The following is a 27,716-nucleotide window of genomic DNA, read 5'->3' on the forward strand; positions in this document are numbered from 1 at the left end:
CATGGAAAAGACATGGCTAAAGATGGATTTAACTACCTCATTTTATAACTGAACTGTATCATTTTGTTAGAAAATCATTCTACTTTTGCACTATTTCACAGAGTGATTATTACATGCATAATTGCAAAGAGAAACAAAATGCACTTGGGAGGATGAGGATGGATAAGAATGGTCCACAGGTTCCAACCTCCCAGTTTACACTCATGGTCTGTGTAGGATGCTGAAAGAAATCAGGAAAAGCAGGTCCTTTTATTAGTTATGTAGGTGTCTGGACTTTCTGTTTGTTTCTGCTTCGGCAAATAGCTAGCATTAGCTATCAATGTCAGGAAGGTGGTTTCTGACGTATGAAGGAAAAAAGAAAACTGCGTTCTGAATCTGTTCATCTGCATTTGCTAGCATCCATGACAGTGCTGAGTTTCCCTGGTGGCAAAACTGTGACATTGCTACCAGCATGGTCAAATCAGATTTCTAAGGGGGAGAATGTCCATGGGGAATTGAAGACGACATTTTTTTTCTTCTTTTTTTGAGAAAACCATAAGCAAGTATTCAAATAGCTCATTAGCAACTAGCAGTTAATGGCCAGAAGCAACAGTGAGCATGTGGATACTTGGCATTCTGCCAGATGACAAAGCACAGCAGTCTTAACCTGGATAAGAAATTACAGATATTCTTTAGGCACAGGAACATGCTAAAGGCATAAGTTCCTACACAGTTGGGACGAATTCAAGAAACGAGCCAGCACATTCACTTCTGTTTATAGAGGTTGTCATTGTAAAGACATACACTTTACCTTCATTTCGATGATTTCATTTATTTTTCTAACATTTATGAAGTCCTATTTTGTGCCAGAACTATTCATTTGTAATTCTGCCTTGAATACACAGTTAATAAAATAGAAACATTTATTTGTAAAAAAAGTTTTAATGGTATTAAGAGCTTGAGATAATCACTTAAATTTTCCCTGCATGAATTCCGACTCCCTTTCATTCAAGTGACATTGACCTTTAATTCACAGAATTTGTAATGAGGGGATATATTCACAAAGGTCTCATTATGATGAATAAAAGTGCAGGAAGAAAATTTCAGCAGCTGTTAACTTTTGTAGTTTTGTTTGCTGTAAAATGTAACATAAGACATGAAAAGGGCAGAAAGAAAATTTTGGTGACCATGAAATACCTCATTCATGGTTATTTGTTGATATAAAATTCAGTAAGTCTTTAACTTGAAAGTATCCTAAAAATTCTAACAACAAAGCTAGCACTTTCAAAAGCAAAGTGTGAAAAGGTACCTGATAAATCAGAGTGGTTTTCCCCCCAAACACTAGTAACATGTACATTAGCATACCTTAGGTACTTTAGGTATGGTATGTATTAAATTACACCTAGAACTGGTAATAAAAATCTGGGTCAGAATGAAACGTTTTAAAACAGTAGCAATAGAATTGAGCTGACAACCTATTAAAGAAATCCCGAAGTTACTGAAGGTGCTATCAACTTAATAAAAAGAATACTGCAATATTATATCAAATGTAAACTGATGCAAAAAAGTCAGTTAATACTTTTCCTTCCTGACCAAAATGACATATGACATAAAGAAAATATCTCCTGAATTTTTTTTTTTTTTTTTTGCAGTACGCGGGCCTCTCAGTGTTGTGGCCTCTCCCATTGCAGAGCGCAGGCTCCGGACACGCAGGCTCAGCGGCCATGGCTCAGGGGCCCAGCCGCTCCGCAGCATGTGGGATGTACCTGGACTAGGGCACGAACCTGTGTCCCCTGCATCGGCAGGCGGACTCTCAACCACTGTACCACCAGGGAAGCCCCTTCCTGAATTTTTATTTGGCCGGCCACCAAACCTAATAATTTTTAGTGGCAAGATAAGTCCTAAGCATCTTTCGCTGACTTGAAAGGTACAGACAAGCAATGCAGCAATTCATTTTACTAAGTAATTCATTGTTTCAAAAAACTGTTTTTAAAACCCGATTATACTGTCTTGCCTTCTTCAACCACTTATTTAAGACCACTTTCAATGTAATATTAGTAATCACCATAGAGGGAAAGTGTGGTTAAACATATAGAAATATTATACCTGTGATATGAATTTATATACCACCAAGGTAAATTCTGTTAATACAAAGTGACATTTAAAGAGCAAACCTAATTAATGTATGATTTCATTTTGATTGGCTTCTAAACATATAGAACATAGCTCAGTAAAGAGCTATTACTCCTTAAATCTTGTTTCACACAGAATCATTGCCAGTTACTAACATTTCCATTCTCAATTAGACTATAAATTTTATAAAAGTGTTCATTAACCTTTCACCTAACAAATAATATTTATTCCTTACTTAGTTTTTCAGTAAGCTTTTACTCCATGTGATCTTAAGTCAACAGAATTTAGGTTAACTAAAATGAAACTTGTATCTAAAGTTAAGATAGTATAAGAAATTCTCAGATTCGTGAGCATGTTTTTTTTCTTTGGGGGCCTTGTTAGTTTTATGACTATTGTTACAAATTTGAGGGTTTATTTTTTTAATGATGAAAGTGAATCTTAACGTGAATAGGTATTAAAAGTTAAGTGTGACCTATAATTAACAAAGAAACGAAGAAGCAGAAATGGTCTAAAGATGGTCACCTTTTTGCTGGAGTCCTGTCCTAACCCATCAGCAGAGAACATGTGCGGTCATAAAATTCCACATTAATGCGTTCTTTTCCTGTCAGAGTAAGCTGCACCAGGCCTACCAAATTCCAACTCAGGTAGCTCCATTTTTTCCAGTCCAAATTCCTGCTGCTTTTTCAATTGGGTGAATTATTTCTACTTCCTGTCTTTTAAAGAGCTGCTGGCTCACAGAGGTTATCAGATTTCCATCCCAGTGGCTGCTGCATAGCCACAGTAAGTGAATGATCTCTCAAAGGTACTTTGGGATGAAAGCTAGCGGATAAATGAGAAGAATTATATTTTTATTTCTTCTCTTTGCAGGGATTATTCTATAACTTTTGTGTTTAGCTTGGAGGGCTCTTATGATTTGATTTCTTTTCTGAATAAGGGAAACAGTCACCCAGATGGCAAGCACTTCACATTTTAGCATCGTGTAATTCGATTTGGAAGTTCAATGAAATTCACTTGGAAATGTCCCTCCAGTAATATTTCCCCTCTTAAAAAAAATTCAATTTCAAATTCCTGGTTTCATGCAAAAACAAGCTCCAAGGAGGCTGAGTGGTGAGTGGCTAAAAAAAAATTACTTTTAACCATTAAAAGAAATGTTCAAAATAAATGGTGTTCTCTTCCAATCTTCTTAGGATTTTACTAGAGAAGTAGCGTTTACTGTGTAATTTTTGACTTTCAATACCTTTTATAATATTCTTGTGAACACTATCCCCAAATTTATTTATGGTTTGTTTGTTTAGGAAGCTCAGGGAGTATTTCATTCAGTCGATATTTATAGGAGGCCTTTTCTGTGCAATATATTGTATGGTAAAAGAAAGATGATAAGACAGTCTCTTTCTTCCAGACGTATTCAAATCTTAAACCTATGAAGTTACAAAAATCACTAAAAACATTAGAAAAAAATTGTCGAGTCTATCAAATGCATGTATTTTAACTCATATGCTGCCAATCTACCACGAATTTCTAACATTTATGAATCTGGCATTCTCCAAAAGTGGCATTCTTAAGGTTCTGATTCCTACTAAGTCCAAACTGACTTAAGCAACTCAATTCCCATATTTAAAATCTCCCCTCCGCATATTGTGTTTACACACACACATATATGAGTGAGTAGCAGAACTCAGGATATCATAGTATTTTCTTAAAAATCTTATATTCTTTAAAAATATCTCTTTATTCAAGCTCCTAAAGAACTAATCACTACGTGAAATTCTCATCTTAAAGCACTTTCAAATTATGAAGCTGTAGTAAATCAAACCTTCCCTACTGTTTAGAGCTAACGTAAGACTTTTGTTCTACAAATAAATACCCGTATATATAAAAGCTCTACTTATTTGGACCTGAGTACCATTACTGCGACAGGGGACTGTGGGAACTCGGATGCAAGGCCCATCAGAATCAACTGTCTGGAATAAGTTCACGGAACGTGTTGTCTCTAGAATATACAGGAACATCTGCATCAACTCTCCGTCCAGCATAAGGTATGTTGATTACTCATCAGTGGGGAGTTTTAAGTTTTACCCACTTATTTAGGATAGGAAATCTCTACTTGTTGTTTTCTGTAAACAGGATGGCCTAATAGTAGCAGATAACTCTAAGTGCTGCAAATGTAATAACAGAAGCTTGTACATCTGTACCATATATCTATCAGAACCTCTCAACACTGAGGAAACAGAATGATTCCTAAGAGCACCTATGTGAGGTGTCAGGGATTGCTCCCTTCAACTTTATACTTGGCAACTCAATCAGCTGTCTGTACCATAGCAGTGCTGGAGTATTTGATAAAGGTGTTCCATTTTCAGTCCCAAACTGTATTAAAGAAAAGGGATTTTTCTGAGATTTAAGTGAGATTTTCATGTATCTTGACTAATTTAATTGAAAGCCAATTGAAATCCAGATCAGACATGGCCAGCTTATTCTATTATGCCAACGTGGACATAGTTTGAGCCACTCAACCTCTACAGCTTACATTTTAAATTAACAGGAATGACTTTGAAATTCCAAATTGAGATGACTCTCTGCTGAATTCTACTGACACAGAGAAAGGTACCAAGAAGAGAATATTAGAAGTTCCCTTAAAGTCACAGAGTAATTAATACAGAAAGAATTAACATATGTTAAAATAGTTTGGTTTCTCTAGCTACATTTTTATAAAAAGTATTTACATAATTGCATTTTGTGAACAATAAATGACATAATACAAGATACCTTCTATCAGGTATTAAGGGACAGTTTGTGTTTTCTGGATGAGACGTCCATACTTCATAGCAGCTGCACTTATTTCAGAGTAAAATTGGCTCAGGTGAGTATGGCTTGAAATTTAATATCCATGCTCCCAGCACCAATAAATAGATATGACACAGCAATGTATATGAAGAAACACCGAAGAATCTGCCTGAAGTTTCGAAATCAATATGACTACCACCTGATGTCTGCAGCCATGATAATTACCAATTAAAGTGGAGATGAATGAGGAGCCGGCATCAAAAGGACATCTGCCCCTTCCTCTCTCAGATCTGTGTGATTCCAGGTGAAAAAGGGGATCCTTTAAAGAAAACCAGAAAAGCCATTATGTATTTGCCAACTTTAGTAAGAATTTAATTTCTCAGAAAAAATACATTTAACCTTGATTATTTACAAAACAGGTATTGTAAATAGGGCACCAGTGGGAAACATCAAGTTATTTAGGAACAAACTGGATTTTATAAATAAACACGAGGGTTTTCAGGCCCATGTGGGTTTTCTCACTTCTCTCAAAAAGGATGCAGGTGCTGAAATGAAAGAAATTTGCAGTTTTTAATCACTTGATCAGCCAGTATTAGTTATTCTGAGATGTGTCAGTTAAATATTCCAAATGAATGGAGACTTGCTGAAAAAAAAAAAAAAAAGGTGAGTAAAAAGGAGACTCTGATAAACATGGAAATGGGAATTTATTCCACAAAGGCCATTATTGATTTTTTGAATAATCTCTAAAAGAAAATCATCAAATTTTCTATCAATAATTTGGAATATTTATTTCCAATCATTTTTATTCTTCATTGCATATTCTTTGTATAGACAACTAATATTTAATAATTTAGAGAATGATTACTGCATAAATAATTACTGGGATATACATGTAGAAGTTGATGCCATATTATGAACAATATTTCAGTATGGTTTTGCACAAATGAGATTTTGAAAATAAACATTTCCATGAAAAACTACTACTTTATTGGTTCCTATTGCAATCACATAACCACAGAACTTTTTCTGAATGTTCTCAGATTGCAAAATTCTCATTAATAGGTATTTTTACAAGTAATCTCCATTAAGTGTGTTATAAGTGGTTTCAGTTAAAAAAAAAAAAAAGTAGTCTGGAAAAGTGACAATAAAAATCAATATAGAGGGGCTTCCCTGGTGGCGCAGTGGTTGAGAGTCCGCCTGCCGTTGCAGGGGACACAGGTTCGTGCCCCGGTCCGGGAGGATCCCACATGCCGCGAAGCGGCTGGGCCCGTGAGCCATGGCCGCTGAGCCTGTGCGTCCGGAGCCTGTGCTCCGCAGCGGGAGAGGCCACAGCAGTGAGAAGTCCGTGTACCACAAAAAAAAAAAAATTAAAAATCAATATAGAATATTTTGTCAGAAGAAAAAACCCACTTTGCAATAGAATATTGTCCATACTGCCCACTGTGGCCTCTATAAGTAGTCCCGCCCACCTGTGAATAATGAACCTGTAACCAATCCAAAGTCCTGAGGAACCTTTAAGGGTTGCATACACTTTTCTAGAACTTGATCTGGACTTTCCTAGACAGCCTATTTACTCCACATTATCTATGCCATCCTTTTCTTGCCATTCTTATCCAACACACATTCCTCTTTCTCTCTGTGATACTCTAAAATCACCATTTTGATCCTGCCATTTCAAGACCTTTCTGGTAAGTGCAGAGCTCACCTGACTCTTATAAAACTCCAGTCTTGTTCTTGGAACCGAACCATAGCCTAGAGAACAAATGTGGCCTCTGAGTCCAGAGGTGTGGCTAAACTGATATTTTAAGCCAGAAAAAGAAAAGTTTATCTATTTATACACTTCACACGAATCAGAAGAGAGAAAGAATGCCAGTAAATAATTTGAAACATTTTTGTGTTCGCTTCCCACAGACAACGGATTTGCAATGACATGAAAAGAAAATGTTTGTTGAAATGAGCTAAAATGACTGGTCTACCCAGCTAATACTTAAAAGGAAAGGGTTTCATCTAAATTTGCCAAACATATCCAGTGTTTGTTATATGGAGGAGGAAATGTTCAAGTCTATGAATGAAATACTTGTTTACCCTTTTAGTCACTGCCACTTTATAGAATATTTGGTAAAAATAGGTAGGGTATACATACTATATTTGCTCTAATACAGTCAAATGTCCAAATGTTTGCTCACAGAAAGCAGTTGAAGAAATATACTGAACTATTTTCTTAAATCAAGACTTTTGGGGGCTTCCCTGGTGGCGCAGTGGTTGAGAGTTCACCTGCCGATGCAGGGGACATGGGTTCGTGCCCCGGTCCGGGAGGATCCCACATGCCGCGGAGCAGCTGGGCCCGTGAGCCATGGCCGCTGAGCCTGTGCGTCCGGAGCCTGTGCTCCGCAACGGGAGAGGCCCAAAAGACTTTTGATAGCTTCAACATTCTGTGATACTCAACTTTTTGTCTCTAATGATGGATGAAGTTGATTTATCTAACAGATATAATTAGAAACTGTAAACACTAAAATTGAAACTTCAAGAGAAAAACAAGTATATTGCTTATTGATTCAAGGAATATAATATATTCATTTAAATTTAAACTGTCAAGTGGGTGAAACAGAAAATGCAAACTGTAAGAATGCTAAGATCAAGAGAATCTCAGATTTTGAAGAACCACAAAGTTAGATGAAGGAAATGAAGTTACAATTTGTTAGAAAAGTCACAGGTTTTTGTAAATATAAATCATGATCTAGGTTCCTAAGGCTACTACTGTGGATTTGTGAATTTCAGCGTGTTCCTGAGATATCAAGTATCGGACAGAGCAGTGTCTTCAACTTTCAAGAGAAGGAAATTGAATCAACTGGAAACTATATTCACAAAAGCCTATAACCCTAACATTTTGAGAACAAATAAGTGGAACCCAGGATGCATGAAGCACAACTCTGTGCAATACGTAAAATCTGTTTGAGTCTGTAAAAGGATGAACTCTTTCATGAAACTTCAAATTTGACAACTGAATACTGAATACTAAGTACTTATATATTCTCAGAGATCTATGCCTCAAGTCCAGACTCAGATGTACCTTGACTGAACCCTTCCCACCTTTCTCCAGAAGACTTCAAATATCTCTCTCTCATTAATTTGATTAATGGCTAAAACTGCCTCAACAAACAGTCTTTTGAAATAATGAACAAATTAAATTAAGCCTTTTTGCCTGCTTTTCACATCAGTATTAAAAATCCACATTTTTGAAGAGCTTAGAGGATAGACATACCTATCATTTTAATTTTTTAAATTCATGTGTTCTCAACGTACACTTACATCAAATTATCACGATGTACACTTTAAATATCTTACAATTTTATTTTTCAATTAGAACTCAGTAAAGCTGGAAAAAATACGTGTATTCTGCAATTTGTAGGTTTTTAGCCCACTAATGATTAAAAAAAAGATAAACTATTAGAACATCCCTGCTTTAGACAAGCACCATTATCTTTATAAAAACAAGAAAGGTCCAAATCTGTAGAGGATACAATCATTTCATGCATACATAACCCTTGGTTAATAATACTGCAGAAGTCAGATAATACCAAAATGGATGACAGTGTTAAGCTGGATTGTAAATTCTGCTACGTACTTCTTAAATTTGAAGACTACACTATTTCTAACAAAATAGTGAAGAGGTGCTTTGAACGCTTGAAAGTTCTATAACTTGTATCTTATCACTTCGCATAGTCTTCTTTGACCCTGTACCCAAACCTGACTAGTTCTTTTTTTTTTTTTTTTTCTGCAGTATGCGGGCCTCTCACTGTTGTGGCCTCTCCCGTTGCGGAGCACAGGCTCCGGACGTGCAGGCTCAGCGGCCATGGCTCACGGGCCCAGCCGCTCTGCGGCGTGTGGGATCTTCCTGGACCGGGGCACGAACCCGTGTCCCCTGCATTGGCAGGCGGACTCTCAACCACTGTGCCACCAGGGAAGCCCCTGACTAGTTCTTAAATGAACATTTCCATTATTAAATTAAAATGTCACTACATAGAACAGGAAGCTCTATATTTATTTTTATTAATCAGAACATATCTTTCTGCAGAAGTATAATATAGGTGCTGTCAATATTCCTTATTTAAATCACTGGATGCCTTAAAAACAGTAATACCGTCTCCCTGCTTTTTACTTTATTTCTGAATTACTAAGTTAAATGAAACTGTTAACAAAAATATGTTGCCTGGTTTTTAGTAAAGGCTATTATGATGTTATGACTAAAATAACATTTGATAATAAAAGCCAGTAAATGGTTGACATTTTTTACGCGAGTGACTTGAGAGTCTAAGTGTGGCTATGATTACACACAGCTTTACATTCCTATTATTTTGAACTCAGCCTCGTTTGTCAGTTGAACGCAACTGTTCATTTGTCTGTGATAAATCAGTGACTGGCCTCAATAAATTTTATCTGAGCACATTACGTGCAGTCAAACCTTAACACATAATTACATGACACTTACAGAAGTTAAACAAAAGAAGCAAGGCCAGAAAAAGTAAGAAGATAAAGTTATCTTACACCCAATCAATGTTTTATGACATGGTAAAAACAAAAGATCTGCCTGTGGTGAAAGCTAATCAAACCTAAAAATGGTTTGCCTTTTTTTTTAAAAAATGTATTTACTTGGGCTTCCCTGGTGGCGCAGTGGTTGAGAGTCTGCCTGCCGATGCAGGGGACATGGGTTCGTGCCCCGGTCTGGGAAGATCCCACATGCCACGGAGCGGCTGGGCCCGTGAGCCATGGCCGCTGAGCCTGCGCGTCCAGAGCCTGTGCTCCGCAACGGGAGAGGCCACAACAGTGAGAAGCCCGTGTACCGCAAAAAAAAAAAAAAAAAAAAAAAAAAATTATTTATTTTGGTCTGCATTGGGTCTTCATTGCTGTCTGCGGGCTTCTCACTGAGGTAGCTTCTCTTTGTTGCGGAGCACTGGCTCTAGGTGCACGGGCTTCAGTAGTGGTGGCTCGCGGACTCAGTTGCTCCACGGCATGTGGGATCTTCCCGGACCAGGGCTTGAACCCATGTCCCCTGCAGTGGCAGGTGGATTCTCAAACACTGTGCCACCAGGGAAGCCCGAGTTTGCCTCTTTCACGAATGTACTCAAAACTCCTCTTTTTAACCCATCAATCTTTGTTGATAACAAGTATGAGATTTCCACTGAACAAATCATGAAAGATGAACAAGGTCAGAGAGGCAACTTCTATTGGAGATAAGATGGCTACTAAAACCATATTTCTGATCTAATTTTATTGCTTCTCTAAAACCTTTCTACCATGCCTTTTGAAATCCTTATTCCATGGTAAGTGAATCCCTAAAACCACACTCAATTTACAACATGCTTCAATACCTCCTTGCCTTAATTGAGTCATAGCTCCCATACTAGGCATAATTATGGAGCCTCAAAAGGTTCATGTCCTAATGCCCGGAACCTATGAATATCTCACTTTGCATAGCAAAACGGACTTTTCAGACGTGATTAAGTTAAGGACATTCAGATGGGGATATTACCCTGAATTAGCCAGGTGAGCCCAATGTAATCACATGAGTCCTAAAAATGGTCAGAGAAGATGTGATGATGACAGCCAAGAACCAACCAAAGCAATGCAGTGTGGGGAAGACTAGACCCGCCATTCATTGCTGGCTCTGATGATGGAAGAATGGGGCCATGAGCTAAGGAATGTGGGTGGTTCTCTAGAAGCTGGAAAAAAGAATGTCATGGATTCTTCCCCGAGATCTTCTGGAAGGAATGCATCCCTACTGACATCTTGATTTTATTCCAGTGAGAATCATTTTAGACTTCTCATCTACAGAATTATTAGATAAAACATTTGTTTCATTCTAAGCCACTAAATTGACGGTAATTTGTTACAGCAGCCTTAAAAAATGAACGCAGCTCCTATGAGGATATTGCTCCACACAGCTTCTCACACTCCCAGCTCTTCTACATGATTAATCATAAAATTATAAATATTTTTGACCCAATACAAACCTCCAGAGTTGAGACCCTTTTATTTTTTTCAAAATACAAAGGTCGCTTCCCATCTTCTCCCCCTTAGTCAGCCCTCACTTTGCCCCTTGTTCTCTTATCCACATGTCTACCTTCGCCATTTCTAAACCTAGGATAGCGATGATGCTAAAGCAAACCATTCAAAAATATAAAGCAATCACTAACAACCAGTGGTTTTTAGCTCAGCCCTCAAAATTTCCAAGGAATGTATGTTTCCCTGGTTACGTCCTTTTATAACTCTTTTGAGCAGCTATGTGCTCAGACACCCTAACTCATGATCTCCCTTGACATTCAGTAGACAGCCTCACACCTTACGATTGATGGAGAAAATCAGTTTCCATTATTTATGTAGTTATTCAGAAAAAAAAAAAATCAGTTTCCACTTGTCAGGTCCTGGCCCTGGAACAGGAAACACAGTAGCAAACAAAACTCCAAGCCTTATCACTCTACTATTCTCATAAAATTACCCCCAATAGATTTTTTTTTTTTACTGTATCTATCTGCAATGTTCAATGCTGTTGCCTGCACCATGGCACTTTTGATTCACTCCTCTACCATTTATCACCTTAATTTTAACCAGCCTCCTGAGCAGTCTCCCCAGCCACTAATTCTTTACTCTGCTACCAAAGACTTCTTTCTGAAATGTGAATTTCCTCTTATCACCTCCCTACTTAAAATCTGTCATTGACTTCCCATAGACTCCAGAAAACAAAGTCCAAAGTCCTTAGGGTATTTACATGAGGGACTTTATACATAAATACTTCATCTCTAAAATGCTGCTCTAACAGTTTGAGTACCAACCATTCTGACTGCTTGTAGATTTTTTAATCTTTCTTGGACTTATTAATGTCTTTAGGATAATAATGCCCACACAGTATTAAAAATTCAGCACAGACCTTATCACCTCCAGGAATCCTGATCTGACCCATCTGTCTGCCCTAATACGGATTCTGGGTCCTCCTGAAGCATCATATAAATCCCCCTTTTACATCATTTACTCCTCTGTATTACAACTGTCTGTTTGACTCTATTCCCTACTGGTTTGTGAGGCTTCCTTGAGGAAACTGCCTATGTGACATTTATCTTCGATCCTCTGTATCAAATAAAATACCTGATGTATAATAAATGCACAGCTGTTTTTATTGTTTGAATAAATAGTTTTATCTCCTTTGTTGTGTGATCTTTGCCTACTTTCTCACAGATCTAAAACAACTCACAAAACAGAGCTGTGGCTAGGTATGTTGATTTAAAACGCGACAACACGTACAAGTTATTATGCTATTCTTTGTTGTACATGCTTTCCTGGGGCTACCCATACAGCAGTATCACAGTTCTATTTTTTCTATGTTTTGATTGCCATTGGCTTTAGTAACAACTAAAGGAAAAAATAAACGTGTTCTTAATTTCCCCCGCTATTTATTGAAGATAATGTATTTTCATAGACACTTTGACAATATATGATGAACTCTTGCGAGGTTTGATATATTAAAGGTTAGGATGAATAGAACATAATAATCACATGGCAGTCATTAAAAATAAAATCAAGTACTGAAGAATTATAGAGATGACTTATTTTATCCCCAAAGACCTTATTAGTGACAGCATGTAATTTGAAGTAATATGGAGGTGTGACATGGACGTACACATACTTGTTAGTTAAGGCTTCCCTTTCCCGCATGACTTTTTTTTTCTTTTTAATGAGGAAAAGGCATTCTCTCGATACTATTGTGTATTGTCAGGAAATTTGAAAACTGAATGGGCAATAAAGACCGAGTTCTTAATTGTTATCAAACAACCAACTTGACACTAGTTTTTAACATACTAATTGGTCTTTTGTGCCATGATTTTAAAGCAGAGGCTTCCTTTGTCTTGTTAAGCTGCATATGACAAAAAAATACACTGATGCAAGTCATCTTAATTCCTCAGGATTGAATATGTTATTCTTGCAACTTTATACAGCTGAGATGTAGAAATTTTAAAGGAAGAAAATTTACCATACACACAATAGTATTGATATTATGATAGAAAACAGGCAAATTCCAAGCTTTTACTGCTTTGCTTTGCATAGGTCAAGCTAACTTCAAAATTAACTACAAATTTAAGAATGAAGTTTTTCACATTATTTGGAGAGTTCACTGTGGTCTTAAATGCAGTGTTTAATTTAGTGCACAATCCAATAAAATACTAAAAAGCAAGTAATATAATTTTCTTCCATGAAGTAGAATTCAACAACCAAACCAACCAGAAAACTTGAGTCATAATGACCTTGTCAATGACCCCAAAGCAATCGAGTTTATGGTTCAAGTAATGTGTAATGCTGGTGTTTAACCCTTTTGAGAATGTTGGTCACTACTTAGACTGGTTTTCCATTATCTATGTTTTAACAGCTGGAATTTCTGCCTGAGTAATGTGGCTTAAATTTACAAGACATCGCTAGTATTAACAATGTGGGCTGCACTTTTTGTTTCAGTGTGACACAGAGAAGTTTTTCAATAGATCCTCATGTGCTTGAGAAAAAGCAGGACATCTAGCTCACAAATGTCAGGAGATGCATGTGCTCTTCAGAAAAACGTTTGTAAAGAATAAATGGTCCATCTTCCCAGAAGGATTTTCTCATTTAGGTCTTGAGGAGAGCCCTCAAAACCCAGGAAGCCTGCTGTAAGCTACTGTCAGTAGGCGTGAGGTGCTGCATATCAGGTGTTAAACGTGATGCTAATTAAATGAAATGAGCTTCCCATTAATAAATCAGCTTTGTGAACTAATACTATTCTTGCCCTCAGCACCACTGAGATATTCTGCAAGATGTCAAAAGTAAATTGGAACATTACAAATACAACAAGATAAAACAAGTAATCACTTATTTTATTAGCTATTTCTAATAGGAAAAAAGTAAAATACACAGGCTCACAGCCCTGTATCTATCAATAAAGGTGGTTTGGGTACAAAAATGCCTAGAATAAATAACCATAATATGCACTTTAATCCTTCACACAAAAAAACAGCTATTCAATGGTCTGTATCACACATTAATTTTGAATGTGATTCACTGTATCATTTATTTTTTCCCTTTCTTCTGCCAAGCAATAAAATCATTTATTAAAGAATATGTGAAACATTTCCTAAAGGCTAAATAAACAAAGTGGAAAAAAATGCAAAAAGGGAGTGAAGTTGTAAGTAAATGTTTTGACTTTAAGGCTAATAGTTTTGCATTTTAATTGCTTTTTTCTTTTTTTACATTTTTTTTCCAAAAATGATACATTACATTTGTATAATACTTTACAATTTAGGAAGTATTCTTGCACATGCTGTTTTGTTTCATCCTCAAAGTAAGTTTGTAAAGTAAGACAGGGTCAATAATATTGTTCACAATATTACTTTCTCTTTATAGGTGAGGAATCACAGGCAGAATGAGGGTTTGCTAGTCTCAAAGAGTGTCTTCTAGTTCCACATTACTTTACAGTATTACCCTACTTGCCATTATAAAGGAGAGGATGGATATATTTGCGTTGCTAGGCATGGTTGAGTCCTTTATAAGGTACTTAATGTATAATCAAGGTTCAAAAATGTATATTAAGATTTTTTTAAAGAAGAAAAGTATTTTATTATTTTATGTACTTATTAAATTATATGTTCAAATGTTTTATTTCCTTAAATATTATCAGAATAGCTTGCAGAGGCTACTAAAATTTTTTAAAAGCTTATAATACAGCTAAGTAAAATTCTAACTCAAATGTCTTGCGCTGAATTTTTAAATAAATATTTGCTTTAACCTTTATTTGATGGCAAAAGACTAAAAAGACAACAGAAAATATCAATGAAACTAAGAGCTGGTTCTGAGAAAAGATAAACCAAATTGATAAACCTTTAATTAGACTCACCAAAAAAAAAAAAAAAAGGACTCAAAGAAGTAAAATCATAAATGAAAGAAATGATATTACAGCTGATACCATAGAAATACAAAGGATCATAAGAGACTACTTATGAACAATTATACACCAATAAATTGGACAACCTAGAAAAATATGGATAAATTCCTAGAAACATATGACCTACCAAGACTGAATCATCATGAAATAAAAAATCTGAACAAATTATTAGTAAGGAGATTGAATACATAATCAAAAACCTCCCAACAAAGAGATATGGGAATATATGTGTATATATAACTGATTCATTTTGTTGTGAAGCTGAAACTAACATACCATTGTAAAGCAATTATACTCCAATAAAGATGTTAAAAAAAAAAAAAAAAGATAAAAAAAAAAAAAAAACCTCCCAACAAACAAAAGTCCAGGACCAGATGGTTTCACTGGTGAATTTTACCAAACATTCAAAGAATTAATACCAATCCTTCTCAAACTATTCCAAAAAATAGAAGAGATGGGAACTCTTCCAAATTCATCTTATGAGGCCATGATTACCTTGATACCAAAATCAGACAAATATGCTAGAAGAAAAGTAAATTATAGACCAATATGCCTGATGAACTTAGATGCAAAAATCTTCAACAAAATATTAGCAAATTGAATTCAACAATACAGTAAAAGGATCACACACCATGATCAAGTGGGATTTATTCCAGGGATACAAGAATGCTCCAGCATTCGCAAAGCAATGTGATGCACCACATTAACAAAACAAAATGGGGAATAAAAGTCATATGATCATCTAAATAGATTCAGAAGGAGCATCTGACAATGGATTTTATATATATATCCAGAATATAAAAGAACTCATACAACTCAATAGGAAAACAAACAAACAAACAAACAATCTAATTTAAAAATGGGCAGATGTGAATAGACATTCTTCCAAAGAAGACATATGATGGCTAATAGGTATGTGAAAAGATTCTCTACATCATTAATTACTAGGGAAATGGAAATCAAAAGCACAATAAGGTATCACCTCATACCTGTTAGAATGGCTAATATCAAAAGGTGTAGAAAAAACAAGTTTTGGCAAGGATGTGGAGTCAAGGGAACCCTTAGGCCTTGTTGGTGGGAATGTAAACTGGTGCATCTACTGTGAAAAATACTACGGAGGTTCCTCAAAAAATTAAAAATATAACTACCATACATCCAGCAATTCTACTTCTGGGTATTTATCCAAAGAAAATGAAAACACTAAATCAAAAATATATATGTACTCCCACGTTCACTGCAGTATTATTAACAACAGCCAAGATATGGCAACAACCTAACTGTCCATTGATAGATGAATGGGTAACAAAATTGTGGTATATATATGTGGAATATAATATTATTCAGTCATAAAAAAGAATGAAATCTTGCCATTTGTGACAACATGAATGCACCTTGAGGGCATTATGCTAAGTGAAATAAAAGAAAGACAAGCATCATATGCTCTCCCTTATATGTGGAATGTAAAAAAACCAAAAAACAAGCTCAGACCTACAGAGAACAAACTGGTGCTTCTCAGAAGCAGGGAGCGGCGGGTAGGAGACACGGGTGAACTTTTATTTTTTTAGTTGAAGCAAGTTAAATCTAAACATTTAAAATAATAAGCGTCAATTTAACAAATGGCAAACCAAAATGAACAGGTGACTGCAAGTAATATATAATAGGATAAAATTTTTTCATGAATCAATATATTAACTGAACTTCAATGAATCATATTGGACAAATACATCATTTCAATGGCAGAAATAAAGTCTCTGATACTTTCTTCTCATAAATTAGAGAAAAGAAATAAAGGAAGAGGAAGAAGGAGAAGGAGAAGGAGAATAGGAACAGGAATAAGAACTAGAATGAGTCAGGATGCTTCGCAAAGAGAGTCAATTCAAAGTGGAGACAAGAAAGGTTCTGATTTGCTCTTGCTCGAGTCCATAACCTCTTTCTACTGCAATTACTTGTAACTCATTCTTTGTAAAAAAAGAAATGACAATTCTATGCTGCTATCTTCTATGACTGTTGTGACAATCAGAGGAAGTAATGGGTATAAAAGACCATTAAGAAACCATAAGAACTAGAACATACAAATATGTGACATAACCATACATGAAAAGAAAACTGACCTCTTACAAAATCAAGGGTTTGCAACCAAATATTTCATATCAAACCCAATGGTGCATAATGCTGATTTCATTCAGCATTTTGTTTTTGTTGTTCTACAGTGAACTTTAAAACCTTGTTCTATATTATAAGAAGCCAATGTGGTGTCAGAATGCACATTAATATGGATAGTATTTCAAAGCACTGTGGATAAGTGATGGATTATTCAATAAATGGTGTTTGGACAACTGGACTGCCATCTGGAAAAAAATAAAGTTTGATTACTACCTCATGTCCTATAGCCCTGTAGTCAAATTCCAGGCTGATCAACAATTTAAACGTAAGAAATAGGATTATACAGGGAATAGAAAAAGACAAAAATTTTGTATATAACCTTTGATTCAGGGAAAGGCCTTTTAAAATAAGACACAAAATTCAGAAGACTTAAAAGAAAGACTGATAAATAATATGACAAAATTTTTTTAAATCTTTTATGGAATAAAATAAACATTTTTTTCACTCAAATAAAAAACAAGACCTTTATTTTTGCCTTAATATATAATAAACTTATACAAATCAATAAAAGATCACAAAATTAATTTTAAAAAATGGTCTGGGGTCATACATGTATAAAGTAGGCATGGAATACCTTTTCATTCCAGAAAGCAAAGAAAGCTATCAAAACTATTAGGGTTGTAAAGAGTTAGATGTCAACTTAAAGAGGTATCTACTGGACAAATATGGGATAATTCATTGATCAATAAGAATAATAAGTGCAACGGACTGAAATAAACCTGAACAGCCAAAGAATATTAAAAAGCTGAATACTGGCAATATTTGCTGGAAATATCTTATAAGGCCACATTAGTAAGTGTCCTATTATAATTAACTATGTAGTTCTAAGATTAGGAAAGTTAGTATTTTAATTATTTGAAAGATGAGCATAGCCAGTCTGCTTATAATGACATCATGGGTGCTGATTTGATTCATTTACCTTATGATCATCTGTGTTTGGTTTTGGAAAAAGTCAAGTTTAATGTGATAGAAAATCCATCACATATGTCTAGTCAGTCCCTGCCTGAACTACCCAGTTAATCTGGCTTTGAATTTACATATTGAATTCATATTGAATTTACATATTGAACTGACTTTGAACTCATACTGAGAATGAAACAGCATTCTATAACAAATTACTCAAGTAGCTTACTTGGAATCTCTTTACATCAACAAATTATGCTGTATTAAAAGCAGGTATATCTATATGTGAAAAGGCTGAAGAAAATAAAATTTTGCAGTAACTGACATCATGGTCTGGATTATGAAAACTAGCTGCGGCTTAATAGAATGCCAAGAAATTTAGTGAATGCAATTATGGCTATCTTTTGAGCAGTATGGACGTGCTGTCGTGCATAGACATTTTCGGGTGAATTTGGAGGAAAAAATAGTGGTAGTAAATATTTGTTCAATGTAAACAGGTGCTTACCTTCTGATATTCTCTATACATTGTATGATAAAATAATTGGCACAGCACATCTAATAAGCAATTGGATTAAACTGTGTCTGTTTCTTAGATAAAATATACGGTATCTGATAATTTATATATATGTATATAGAATAATCTACATATATGATAACATACGTAAGCATTATATATTTTAATATGTAAAGTATAAATAGGAGATATTAAATATTCCTTACTATTAATATTAAACTATTAAATAGAACAATGCTAGACATAATCAAAAATAAACAGTTATGTATACTTTCAAAAATTTAACTGAATGATGGAGATAATTATCTAGACTTTTACACATGTCAGGAGAAAACCCATCTTGACTCAAGTCAGTTTAATGATCTGGATTTCTCTTCTGCATTGCTTTTCCTGTCCAGCTTCTCTGGGTTTGACTACTCTCACTGTTATTTTGACCACACACAATGAAGCAAGAATCAAAATTGTTTTGAGGACAAAGATGCTTTTGATCAAACTATGAATATCTACTTTTCACGGGAAGGAAGATATAGTCCCTTTTTAATATGCAGCTAGGCTTCGGAGCCATTGCTCATTTCTGAATCCCTGTTCCCTTTCACTTGGACACTTCTGAAAACCCCTCAGTCCTATGAGTGTTCCTACTGATGACTGACTCATACATAATGACAAAGGATCACAGTCCTGTGTAGAGACGAAAGAAAAGAACTGCTGGTAAAAGGAAAAAGAAATCCACCACCTGCACAGTAAGCACTGGACAGCTGAAGGGAAGGGACGCTTTCTATAACAGGTGATCTGTCATTCAGCTCTGGCTGGAACCATACAGCTCTCAGAGTTAAAGGTGTCAACAAAGGAAATTTTGGAAAATACGTTTAGTGAGTAAAGACTTTCATGGTTATCAGAGAAGTCTAGGTTAAGGGATTCCTGGCCTTTTCTTATGGAAAGAGGAAAAATGCTCATGAGGAAATGTATCTACATTATAATATTCTTACATAGTTACAGAAGAGTATTCCAAAATTATTTTCAAAGCTGGTAATAATTAAACCCTTTCTGATTTTATGATGCCCAGGAAACACTCTAATCTGCTGTATGCTTGAAATGGGGAAACCTGCTCCACGATCTAGGCTTGAGTCTAAGAGTATATGTTCCCTCTTTCTTCTTGCATCTCATTCCTCCCTTTATCAAACCACAAAAATTAGTTTATTACATAGAGACAAAAGGCATGTGAGCATATTTTTTTATGTGATTATTCTGGAGGCTCAAGCCTGTAGATATAGAATAGAATAGAACAGAACAGAAATAGAGTACAATTAAAAGAGACAACCAGCATGTTTCACTAGGCCCCCATGATCAGTGATAACATAGAATGGACAATAAACAAACACAGGGCCTCACAGGCACTTCAGAGGACATGATTTCAATGTGCACTTGAATTCCATGAGCACTTCACTACTCCGTGCAGGGCACTGTGCTAGGTGCTGCAAAGTGAATAATAAGTCATTTCTGCAGAGCACTTACGAAGATACAAAGCACTTTTACCTACGTGCTCTTCCTTTATTGCTTATCACAAATCTTTAAGATAGATATCTAACCTATTTCAAACACAATGATCCTCCAAAGAACATCACAGGAAGGAACTGTGCCTTCTGAGCTCTAGATAGGGAAATACAATTAGTATAATGAGTGCCTCAGTGTCAAAAGTCCTATAATGCGGTGTTATGTGCACAGGAAATTGGAACCTAATTCTAGTCCTGGGGGTAGAGTGGTCTGGGTTGAGGAAGGGAATGGTAATATTCTGGGATGTTTTTCCTAAGGAAACAAAAAAAAGTTGATTAAGATTTATATTACGAACACTCTCTCTGGCTCAAATATTGTGCTAAGAACACTGTTTATTTGTTTATTTCACTGTTACTACAACCTTAAGAGACAGATAATTTTATCCTCATTATACAAATAAAATTTCTAAGGCTCAAAGCTATTAAAAAATGTATCCAAATTCACATAGCTAGTAACACGAATATCTAATTCCAAAGTCTTTCAACCACTCTCCTAAAAGAAGGCATTCTAGGAGAAAAGAAAAATCATTTCATGATGAAGGAGTGGGTAGGAAAGAAGCAAGTAGCCCTGATTGACTATGATCAAACTTGTACAGAGGAAGTTTAATAAGTGGGAAGGAGAGAGGACTGAGAAAGTACATTAGAACCAGACTGTGAAGGATGCTGAGATAAGGTGTTTGAACTTCCTTCCCTCAATGTACAAGGGGAAATCGTGAAAAAATGTTTTGAAAAGATTTACTGTTAAGCATGGTTAATTTGACAGCTGACTGAGTTACGGCTAGATTGAAGAGCAAGTGAAAACTGGGGCAAAGCTAGTGGAGGGTGACAATGGTTCTGGCAGAAGTAACAGAAAGCGGAATGGATCGGAAAGATAGTTTAAAGATACAGCTGAAAGGGTTTTGCTACTGATTTAACTTGAAGGAAAGCTAGGCTGACAGTACAATGTTGAGTTTTAAGCATGATTGGAAAGAAAAGAAGTATTATCTTTTAACTATGATAAGGAGCCCAGTAAAAAGGAATGAAAGAATAGGTTTTTAGGAAACATGATAAATTTCATATTAGGAATCTGTTTGATTTATCGATCTGGATACTTCTTATTTTATTTTTTTTGCGGTACGCGGGCCTCTCACCGCCGTGGCCTCTCCCGTTGCGGAGCACAGGCTCCGCACACGCAGGCTCAGCGGCCATGGCTCACGGGCCCTGCCGCTCCGCAGCATGTGGGATCATCCCGGACTGGGGCACGAACCCGTGTCCCCTGCATCGGCAGGCGGACTCTCAACCACTGCGCCACCAGGGAAGCCCGATCTGGATACTTTTTAAATGATGACAGGAAATAATAGAAACTTGACATGGGACGTCAGAAGATGTCTTAGGACTAGGAATTCAGATTCGTGAATAGCTGATGCCACTGGAGAAGTTAAAGGAATGAGACTGAAGATGCTGCTGCTGATGACAGCTGACAATTACATAATATCTATTATCCGTCAAGGTGATTTACTTATATTAATCCAATCCCATAACAACCCTATATCTGAGGTACTATTATAAGCTCCATTTTATGGAAAAGGACACTTGAGGCATGGAGAGAACAGTGACTTGCCCTAAATTATTACACAGTCAGTAAAAGACTGGGATTAAGCCTAGAGGTATGGAATTATTCTATATATGTAATTAATATCACCACTGCACCACCACCATCAGTTTGGCTTGTGGCCTTCCGGAGAGCGAGAGGGCTGAAAGACACAACCCAGAGCGCTGGTGGTGAATTAGCCTGGGGGAGGGGCTGAGATTGGGGAAATGCTGAAGGAATACTTTCAGTGTGTCTCTGTGCTTTGACTCCCTCATAAAGGAGAAGGCAATGACATGGATGACTTTGAATGACTGAAACGATATCATTACTTACATATGAAATCAATATATCATTATGGAGAAAAGTGTAGAATATAAATCGCTAAAGGCTGAAAATAATGATTTTTCATAGTCGTACTATTTAAAGAGAACCACTGTTGAAGCTGTTACATTTCCTTCCAGTCTTTATAGCATCTTTGATATCTTATTTCATGGCGCTCATGTTACGCCATGATGTGTAACATCATCCAAGTGTTTGACACTTGGATGTCAAACAAGTAATAAGACGTTCTGTCTCCATTTCTTTAATAAACACTTTTCAGTCTCCAATGCTGTGATACTTTATGGGCAGAACCTTTTCTTTAGCCCCGACATTCGATGATTTTTATTTTGATATCACTGGAGTGAAGAGCTGTCTACCAGCCTGGTTTTGTCTTGAAACAAGGTAATAAGTAAGTCCCCATGTACTGATCTCAGTGTCCTTTGGGCTCCTGTTACTTTTGGCCTCCCACACATTCATTTGCTGTAAATTTTATATCATCTCAACAGCGATTCAGCCACCTGAGGGCAAGGGGATGGCAGCCCTACAGAAAGTCCTGAAACGAAATCACCAGCTGTGCAGGCTTTGTTTTCTTCCTTCTTGTGTTTGCTAAAGGTGTTAGACGGACAGTCAGATTTTTGTTTGCATCTTTTTGTTCTGTTTTATAGCCTTTCTATATACAACTTTACGTCCAGGCCAGGCTGTACAGCATGTAAGTAATGTGTTGTCACCTAACCCCTCTCCAGATGTTGCTGGCAAGGTCCTGAGAGTTTGCCAGAAACTTCTCTGCTTCCCATGAGGAGGCACTGTTCTGTCAAGTCGCGCTCTTTGACCCTAAGTGCCTTCCTCCAATCTGGTTCTGCATCACAGCTAATAAAATGTCCCTGGACATTCAGGCATATGGTAGCACTCTCGTCCTTCGTAGTGCATGCTGATGCAAGTTCTCCCCTTTGATGGACTCCTTCTGGTAAATTCAATAGAAAATCAGCAACAAGGTGGTTCTTAAGAAGTAGAGGGAGTAGGTTATTACCTGTATCTGCCTGGATCCAATCAGGAGACAAAACCCCACAAAGTTTAAACAGGGGACATTTAACATAAACAAACATTACGGGATGATAGGAGATTAAGTATAAAGATGAATCGCACGCTGAGGAAGGACAAACTGAAAAGGGGGGTTCAGACGTCATTGAAAGATGTACGGTTGCATGCCAACGGGTGGTGGAGAAGCTTGCAGTGTGTCCAGGTCAGGGCTGGTCCAATGTCCCCAGGCAAGTGGAACCACCCTCAGGCACACAGTTCTGAAACCACCCGTGCACAGGACATCAGAGGGAACTTGGAGCTGGAGAGATCGCCCCCTGCAGAACCTAGCATGCTGGTATGGCCTGGATTGGGGTGGCTCACCGGACAGCCAGACCCATGGGGCCGCAGGCAGGGGACAGGAAAGGATGCAGGGAAGCAGCATGTCTGCACAAGCTGGGGGCAGCCCCACATCTCATGCTGCCTCTGTCCGAATTGAGAGCTGCAGCCAGATGCTAGAGAAACTTGTGTCCTGTGGGCACCCTCACACTGAAGAAAACCAAAGAGGCTGGGCAGTGGCGAAAAAAGTGTACTCTCCAGAAGTCTGGTGAAGAAGCCAAACCTGAACCAATGAGGATGGCCTCTTCCTTCTGGAACGTCTTGCAGCGCCATCTGCTGACAAAGTTTAGCAACTGCCAGCTTAAAGGTGAAGGATTAGGGTCTAATGAATTATGCCCCGAGAATGTAATTCCCTTTTGCCACATAATATAAACTAATTAGGAGAGTGATATCACATCACTTTTGTCATATTGTATTGGGTACAAGCAAGTTATAGGTCCAGGTCCTGCCCACTCAAGGGAAAGGGATTATACAGAGCATGGATCCGCCCACCACAAACTGCATTATTCATAATCACCCCAAACTGGAAATGACCTAAATGTCCCTCAATATGTGAGTGGATAAGCAAACTGTGATACATCCATGCGATGCAATACTCCTCTGCAATGCAAGGGAATAAACTATTGATATACACACGACTCCATGCATCTCAAACCCTTTATGCTAAGTGACAGAAGCCAATCTCAAAGTTTGCCTGCTGTGTAATTCCATTTAAATGGCATTCTCAAAATTACAGAACGACTGAGCCAGATAACAGGCCAGCATTTGCCAAGGTCTGGGAAGGGGATCAGAAAGCTTGATTGCAAATCCTGTTAGTGGTGGTAGTTACCAGAATCCACACACATGACAAAATTCATAAAATAAATTTAGAATTCATTTATTGAACGAAAGTGAACTATATTGGATGCAAAATTAAATAATAATAATACTGGAAAAGAAACAGCAAAAAGTCAGTATACTTTTATGTTCCCACCAGGAAAAAGTATGTAAGAGTTCCTGAGTCCAGACATCCACAATTGACCGAATATATTTAAAATTTTCACAAACCAAAATAACTCTATTTTGTTTTGCATTTATTTAATTAAAATGAGCTTGCACATTTCATGTATTTAGTAGCATATGTATTCACTCTTCTGCAAATTTATCTTGATATCCATTTATTAATTAAGTTCTTGGCATATTTTTCATGCATTACAGACACTCCTCAGAGTTTAGGATATTAATGTTTGTTACCTGTTACAAATATTTTCTCATTCTGTTACTTCTGTTTTGAGTAAATTTATGATGCAATTTTTAAATACACAAGTTTTTTTTTTTAATTACCCAATATAACCCAAACATATCAAGATTCCTTTTGCTTTTTGTTCTTGTTGACTTTTGCCTCCCCTGCTGAGGAGGAGATAAATTAATCACAAGTATGCTCTTGTAAGTCTTTATATGCTTGATAATTTATCTCTTTGATCAAGTTTAGTATTCAGCTTATTATGAGAAGCTTTTTTTTTTCTTTTAAAGCACAGAGGCAGAGCATGCTTGTTTTTGAAGCAGAAAGAGCCAGTGGAAACTTGTAGGTCCAACATCACTAGCCTGGGGTACTAGTGAAAGCTAAGTTGATCTGCCTGAGCCTGGAAAACGGCCAAGTTTGGAAAGAAAGATCAAGATGAAACTGACAGACAGCATAGGACAAAAATGAATAACAAGAAGCTGCGGTGAGGATGTACATGTGAAGGACTGGGGAAACAGCAGGGAATTACAGAAGATGAGACTGTCAGAGCAGAGACCCATGGCTGAGGCCGTGTATGATGGTAAAGCCAGAAAAATTAAGATGAGGCACAAACAAAAGAGTAAGGCTGACACAGCAAAGCAACATCTAGTTGCTGCCCAGAACGGTAGTAAATTCAGGAAGGGAGAGAGCAGGGTAGTAGTGTCTCTGAGTGCGGAAAACATGCAGACATGGAAGCAGGGTAGTGGGTAAAGAAGGAGACAAAACTAAAAGTAGGACCCTGGGGCTGGACTATATAGTTCATAGGCAAAAACCCAAACCAAAGAGCCCACTGGAGGCCCACTTATCTCGGTAGAAATGTATAAAGTGTCATCACAAAACCAAAGCATCACCATTATATGAACTGGCACAGGTCATAGCAGAACCACAGCAAAACAGCCTAGATGTTGCCTCTTACGACTTACTCAACCATGACTTCGCTGATTTGAGCTAAGCAAGGTTTACTTGCACAGCATCAGAGAGAGACAGCCTGCAACTAATTCCATCTGAGGGTACAGGAGGATTATTGGAGCTGAAATCAAAGTAGTTCACTCTAGGTATTACGTAAGAGGTAAAAATCTAATTGATGATTAAGAACTTAGTAGTATGGAAGAGGGACTTCCCTGGTGGCGCGGTGGTTAAGAATCCTCCTGCGGATGCAGAGGACACAGGTTTGAGCCCTGTTCCGGGAATATCCCACATGCCACGGAGCAACTAAGCCCATGCGCCACAACTACTGAAGCCTGTGCACCTAGAACTCGTGTTCTGCAACAAGAGAAGCCACCGCAATGAGAAGCCCACGCACGGCAACGAAGAGTAGTCCCCACTCGCCACAACTAGAGAAAGCCCGCACAGCAACGAAGACACAATGCAACCAAAATTAATTAATAAATTAAATTTTAAAAAAAGAACTCAGTATTATGGAAGAGGAAACATTCAAAAAACAATTGTCCAGAAGCTGAAAAGCTGAAAATAATCATACATACATATACATTTACATTTATATATACTTCTACATACACATGCATATATGTGATCTTCTTGAATTACTGCATGTTCAAATGTTTGATCATAACTCATCTTGATTCTAAAAAAGTCAATCCAACACTCAATTCTATTCAGAAACATTTTTTATAGATTCATATCAATTCAACAAATTTAAAGGTCTGGCAAATAGTGGGTTATAAATAATTAGGTTAAGTAAAATGATGAGCCTGATATATATTAGACAGGCTGGGTCCTGGGACCCTTTACTGGAGTGCTTGCATCTGGACAAACATCTCCTGGAGCAACAGAACACAAAGAAATAATAAGGGACTAAAAATAACTGCATGCATGCATAGTTGGGGTTATTATGAACAATAAGATACAAAAAGGGCACAAACCAGCTGTCACTTCTGAGGTGCTGGGAGCAGAAGTAGGGTACTGCGCATGATCCCTGCACACAGCACCACCAAGCGGTGGGCAGACCACCTAAGCAACTCCTCCTGCCTGACCCATGGATCTGCTCTACCCTTACCCCATTTAAGGAACCAGTTCGCCCCTCCTCATGTCTTTCTCTGACTTATTTCATTTAGTATGATAATCTCTAAGCTCATTACATCTTTTTAGTGAATGATTTCAATGACTACTGCCAAGATTATGTTGGGTCATGAAGAAACTGAGATAGAAATGACAGCGCCTTCCCTGGAGACACTCCGGCGTTCATATGGAAATCGTAATTCATAACTAAGGTTTGTCTTAAGTACAATGAAAATCCAAAGGAATAGTAATTAACTTCACCAGGTGGAGGTCAAGATAAGCATCACAGGGCTTCCCTGGTGGCGCAGTGGTTGAGAGGCCGCTTGCCGATGCAGGCGACAGGGGTTGGTGCCCCAGTCCAGGAAGATCCCACATGACTCGGAGCGGCTGGGCCCGTGAGCCATGGCCGCTGGGCCTGCGCATCCGGAGCCTGTGCTCCGCAACAGGAGAGGCCACAGCAATGAGAGGCCCGCATACAGCAAAAAAAAAAAAAAAAAAAGATAAGCATCACAGAGGAGGTGATATTATGGGCTGAATCTTGAAGGATGAGTTAGGATTTTCCAAACAGAGAATAAGGATAACAGTTCCTCAAGTAAAGGAATCAGCATGAGTGAAAAACATAAGCAAGTGACAGAATACATCTTTAAGACATGGCACAAAATGCTGTCGTTGCCTCATTTGTCTCATAGGATCAGGAGAGTCATGAAGGGCGTGTAGGATCTTCCTCTTCCTCCCACCAGGGCTCCCTCCTTCGTCAACCTGAATCCTCAGAGTTTTATTATTAAAGAAACTCTTTCCTTACAATGTCTCCAGAAAATTATTTTCTTCCTGTCCTGCAGGCATAGGAAACGTGGATTTAAAGTACTGAATAAAAGTCAAGACTGGGCTAAAATCTCAGAGTCAGCAAGTAGATAAGAGATCAAGCCATGTGAATTAATAAGAACATCAAGGAAAGCATGCAGTGTAGGAAAATCCATACCAAGGATGGAATTCCTGCAATCACCGAAATTTAAACGGCTGGGAAGGCAGAATATTCAGAATCGTGAAACTATACAAAAATAACGATCCTAAAAACTAAAAGAGGAAACATCTCTACAAAAATTATAAATACTAGCAAATGCAGCAAAGAAGGAGTATAAGATGAGTTAAAGAGG

The 27,716-nt window shown here is 37.3% G+C and overlaps 1 protein-coding gene across 3 annotated transcripts in view; it reads right to left on the reverse strand.

The window, feature by feature from the left end:
• Positions 1 to 27,716, reverse strand: part of SEMA3E (semaphorin 3E) — a 568,411-nt gene that overhangs the window by 212,204 nt on the left and 328,491 nt on the right. For all 3 annotated transcript variants that reach the window (XM_079932521.1, XM_079932523.1, XM_079932522.1), the window contains one exon: positions 5,119 to 5,212. In XM_079932521.1, the coding sequence (XP_079788647.1) occupies positions 5,119 to 5,212 (94 nt within the window). The remainder of the gene's footprint in view (positions 1 to 5,118; positions 5,213 to 27,716) is intronic.

This window comes from Stenella coeruleoalba, assembly GCF_951394435.1.
Source record: "Stenella coeruleoalba genome assembly, chromosome: 9".
Lineage (NCBI taxonomy): Eukaryota > Metazoa > Chordata > Mammalia > Artiodactyla > Delphinidae > Stenella > Stenella coeruleoalba.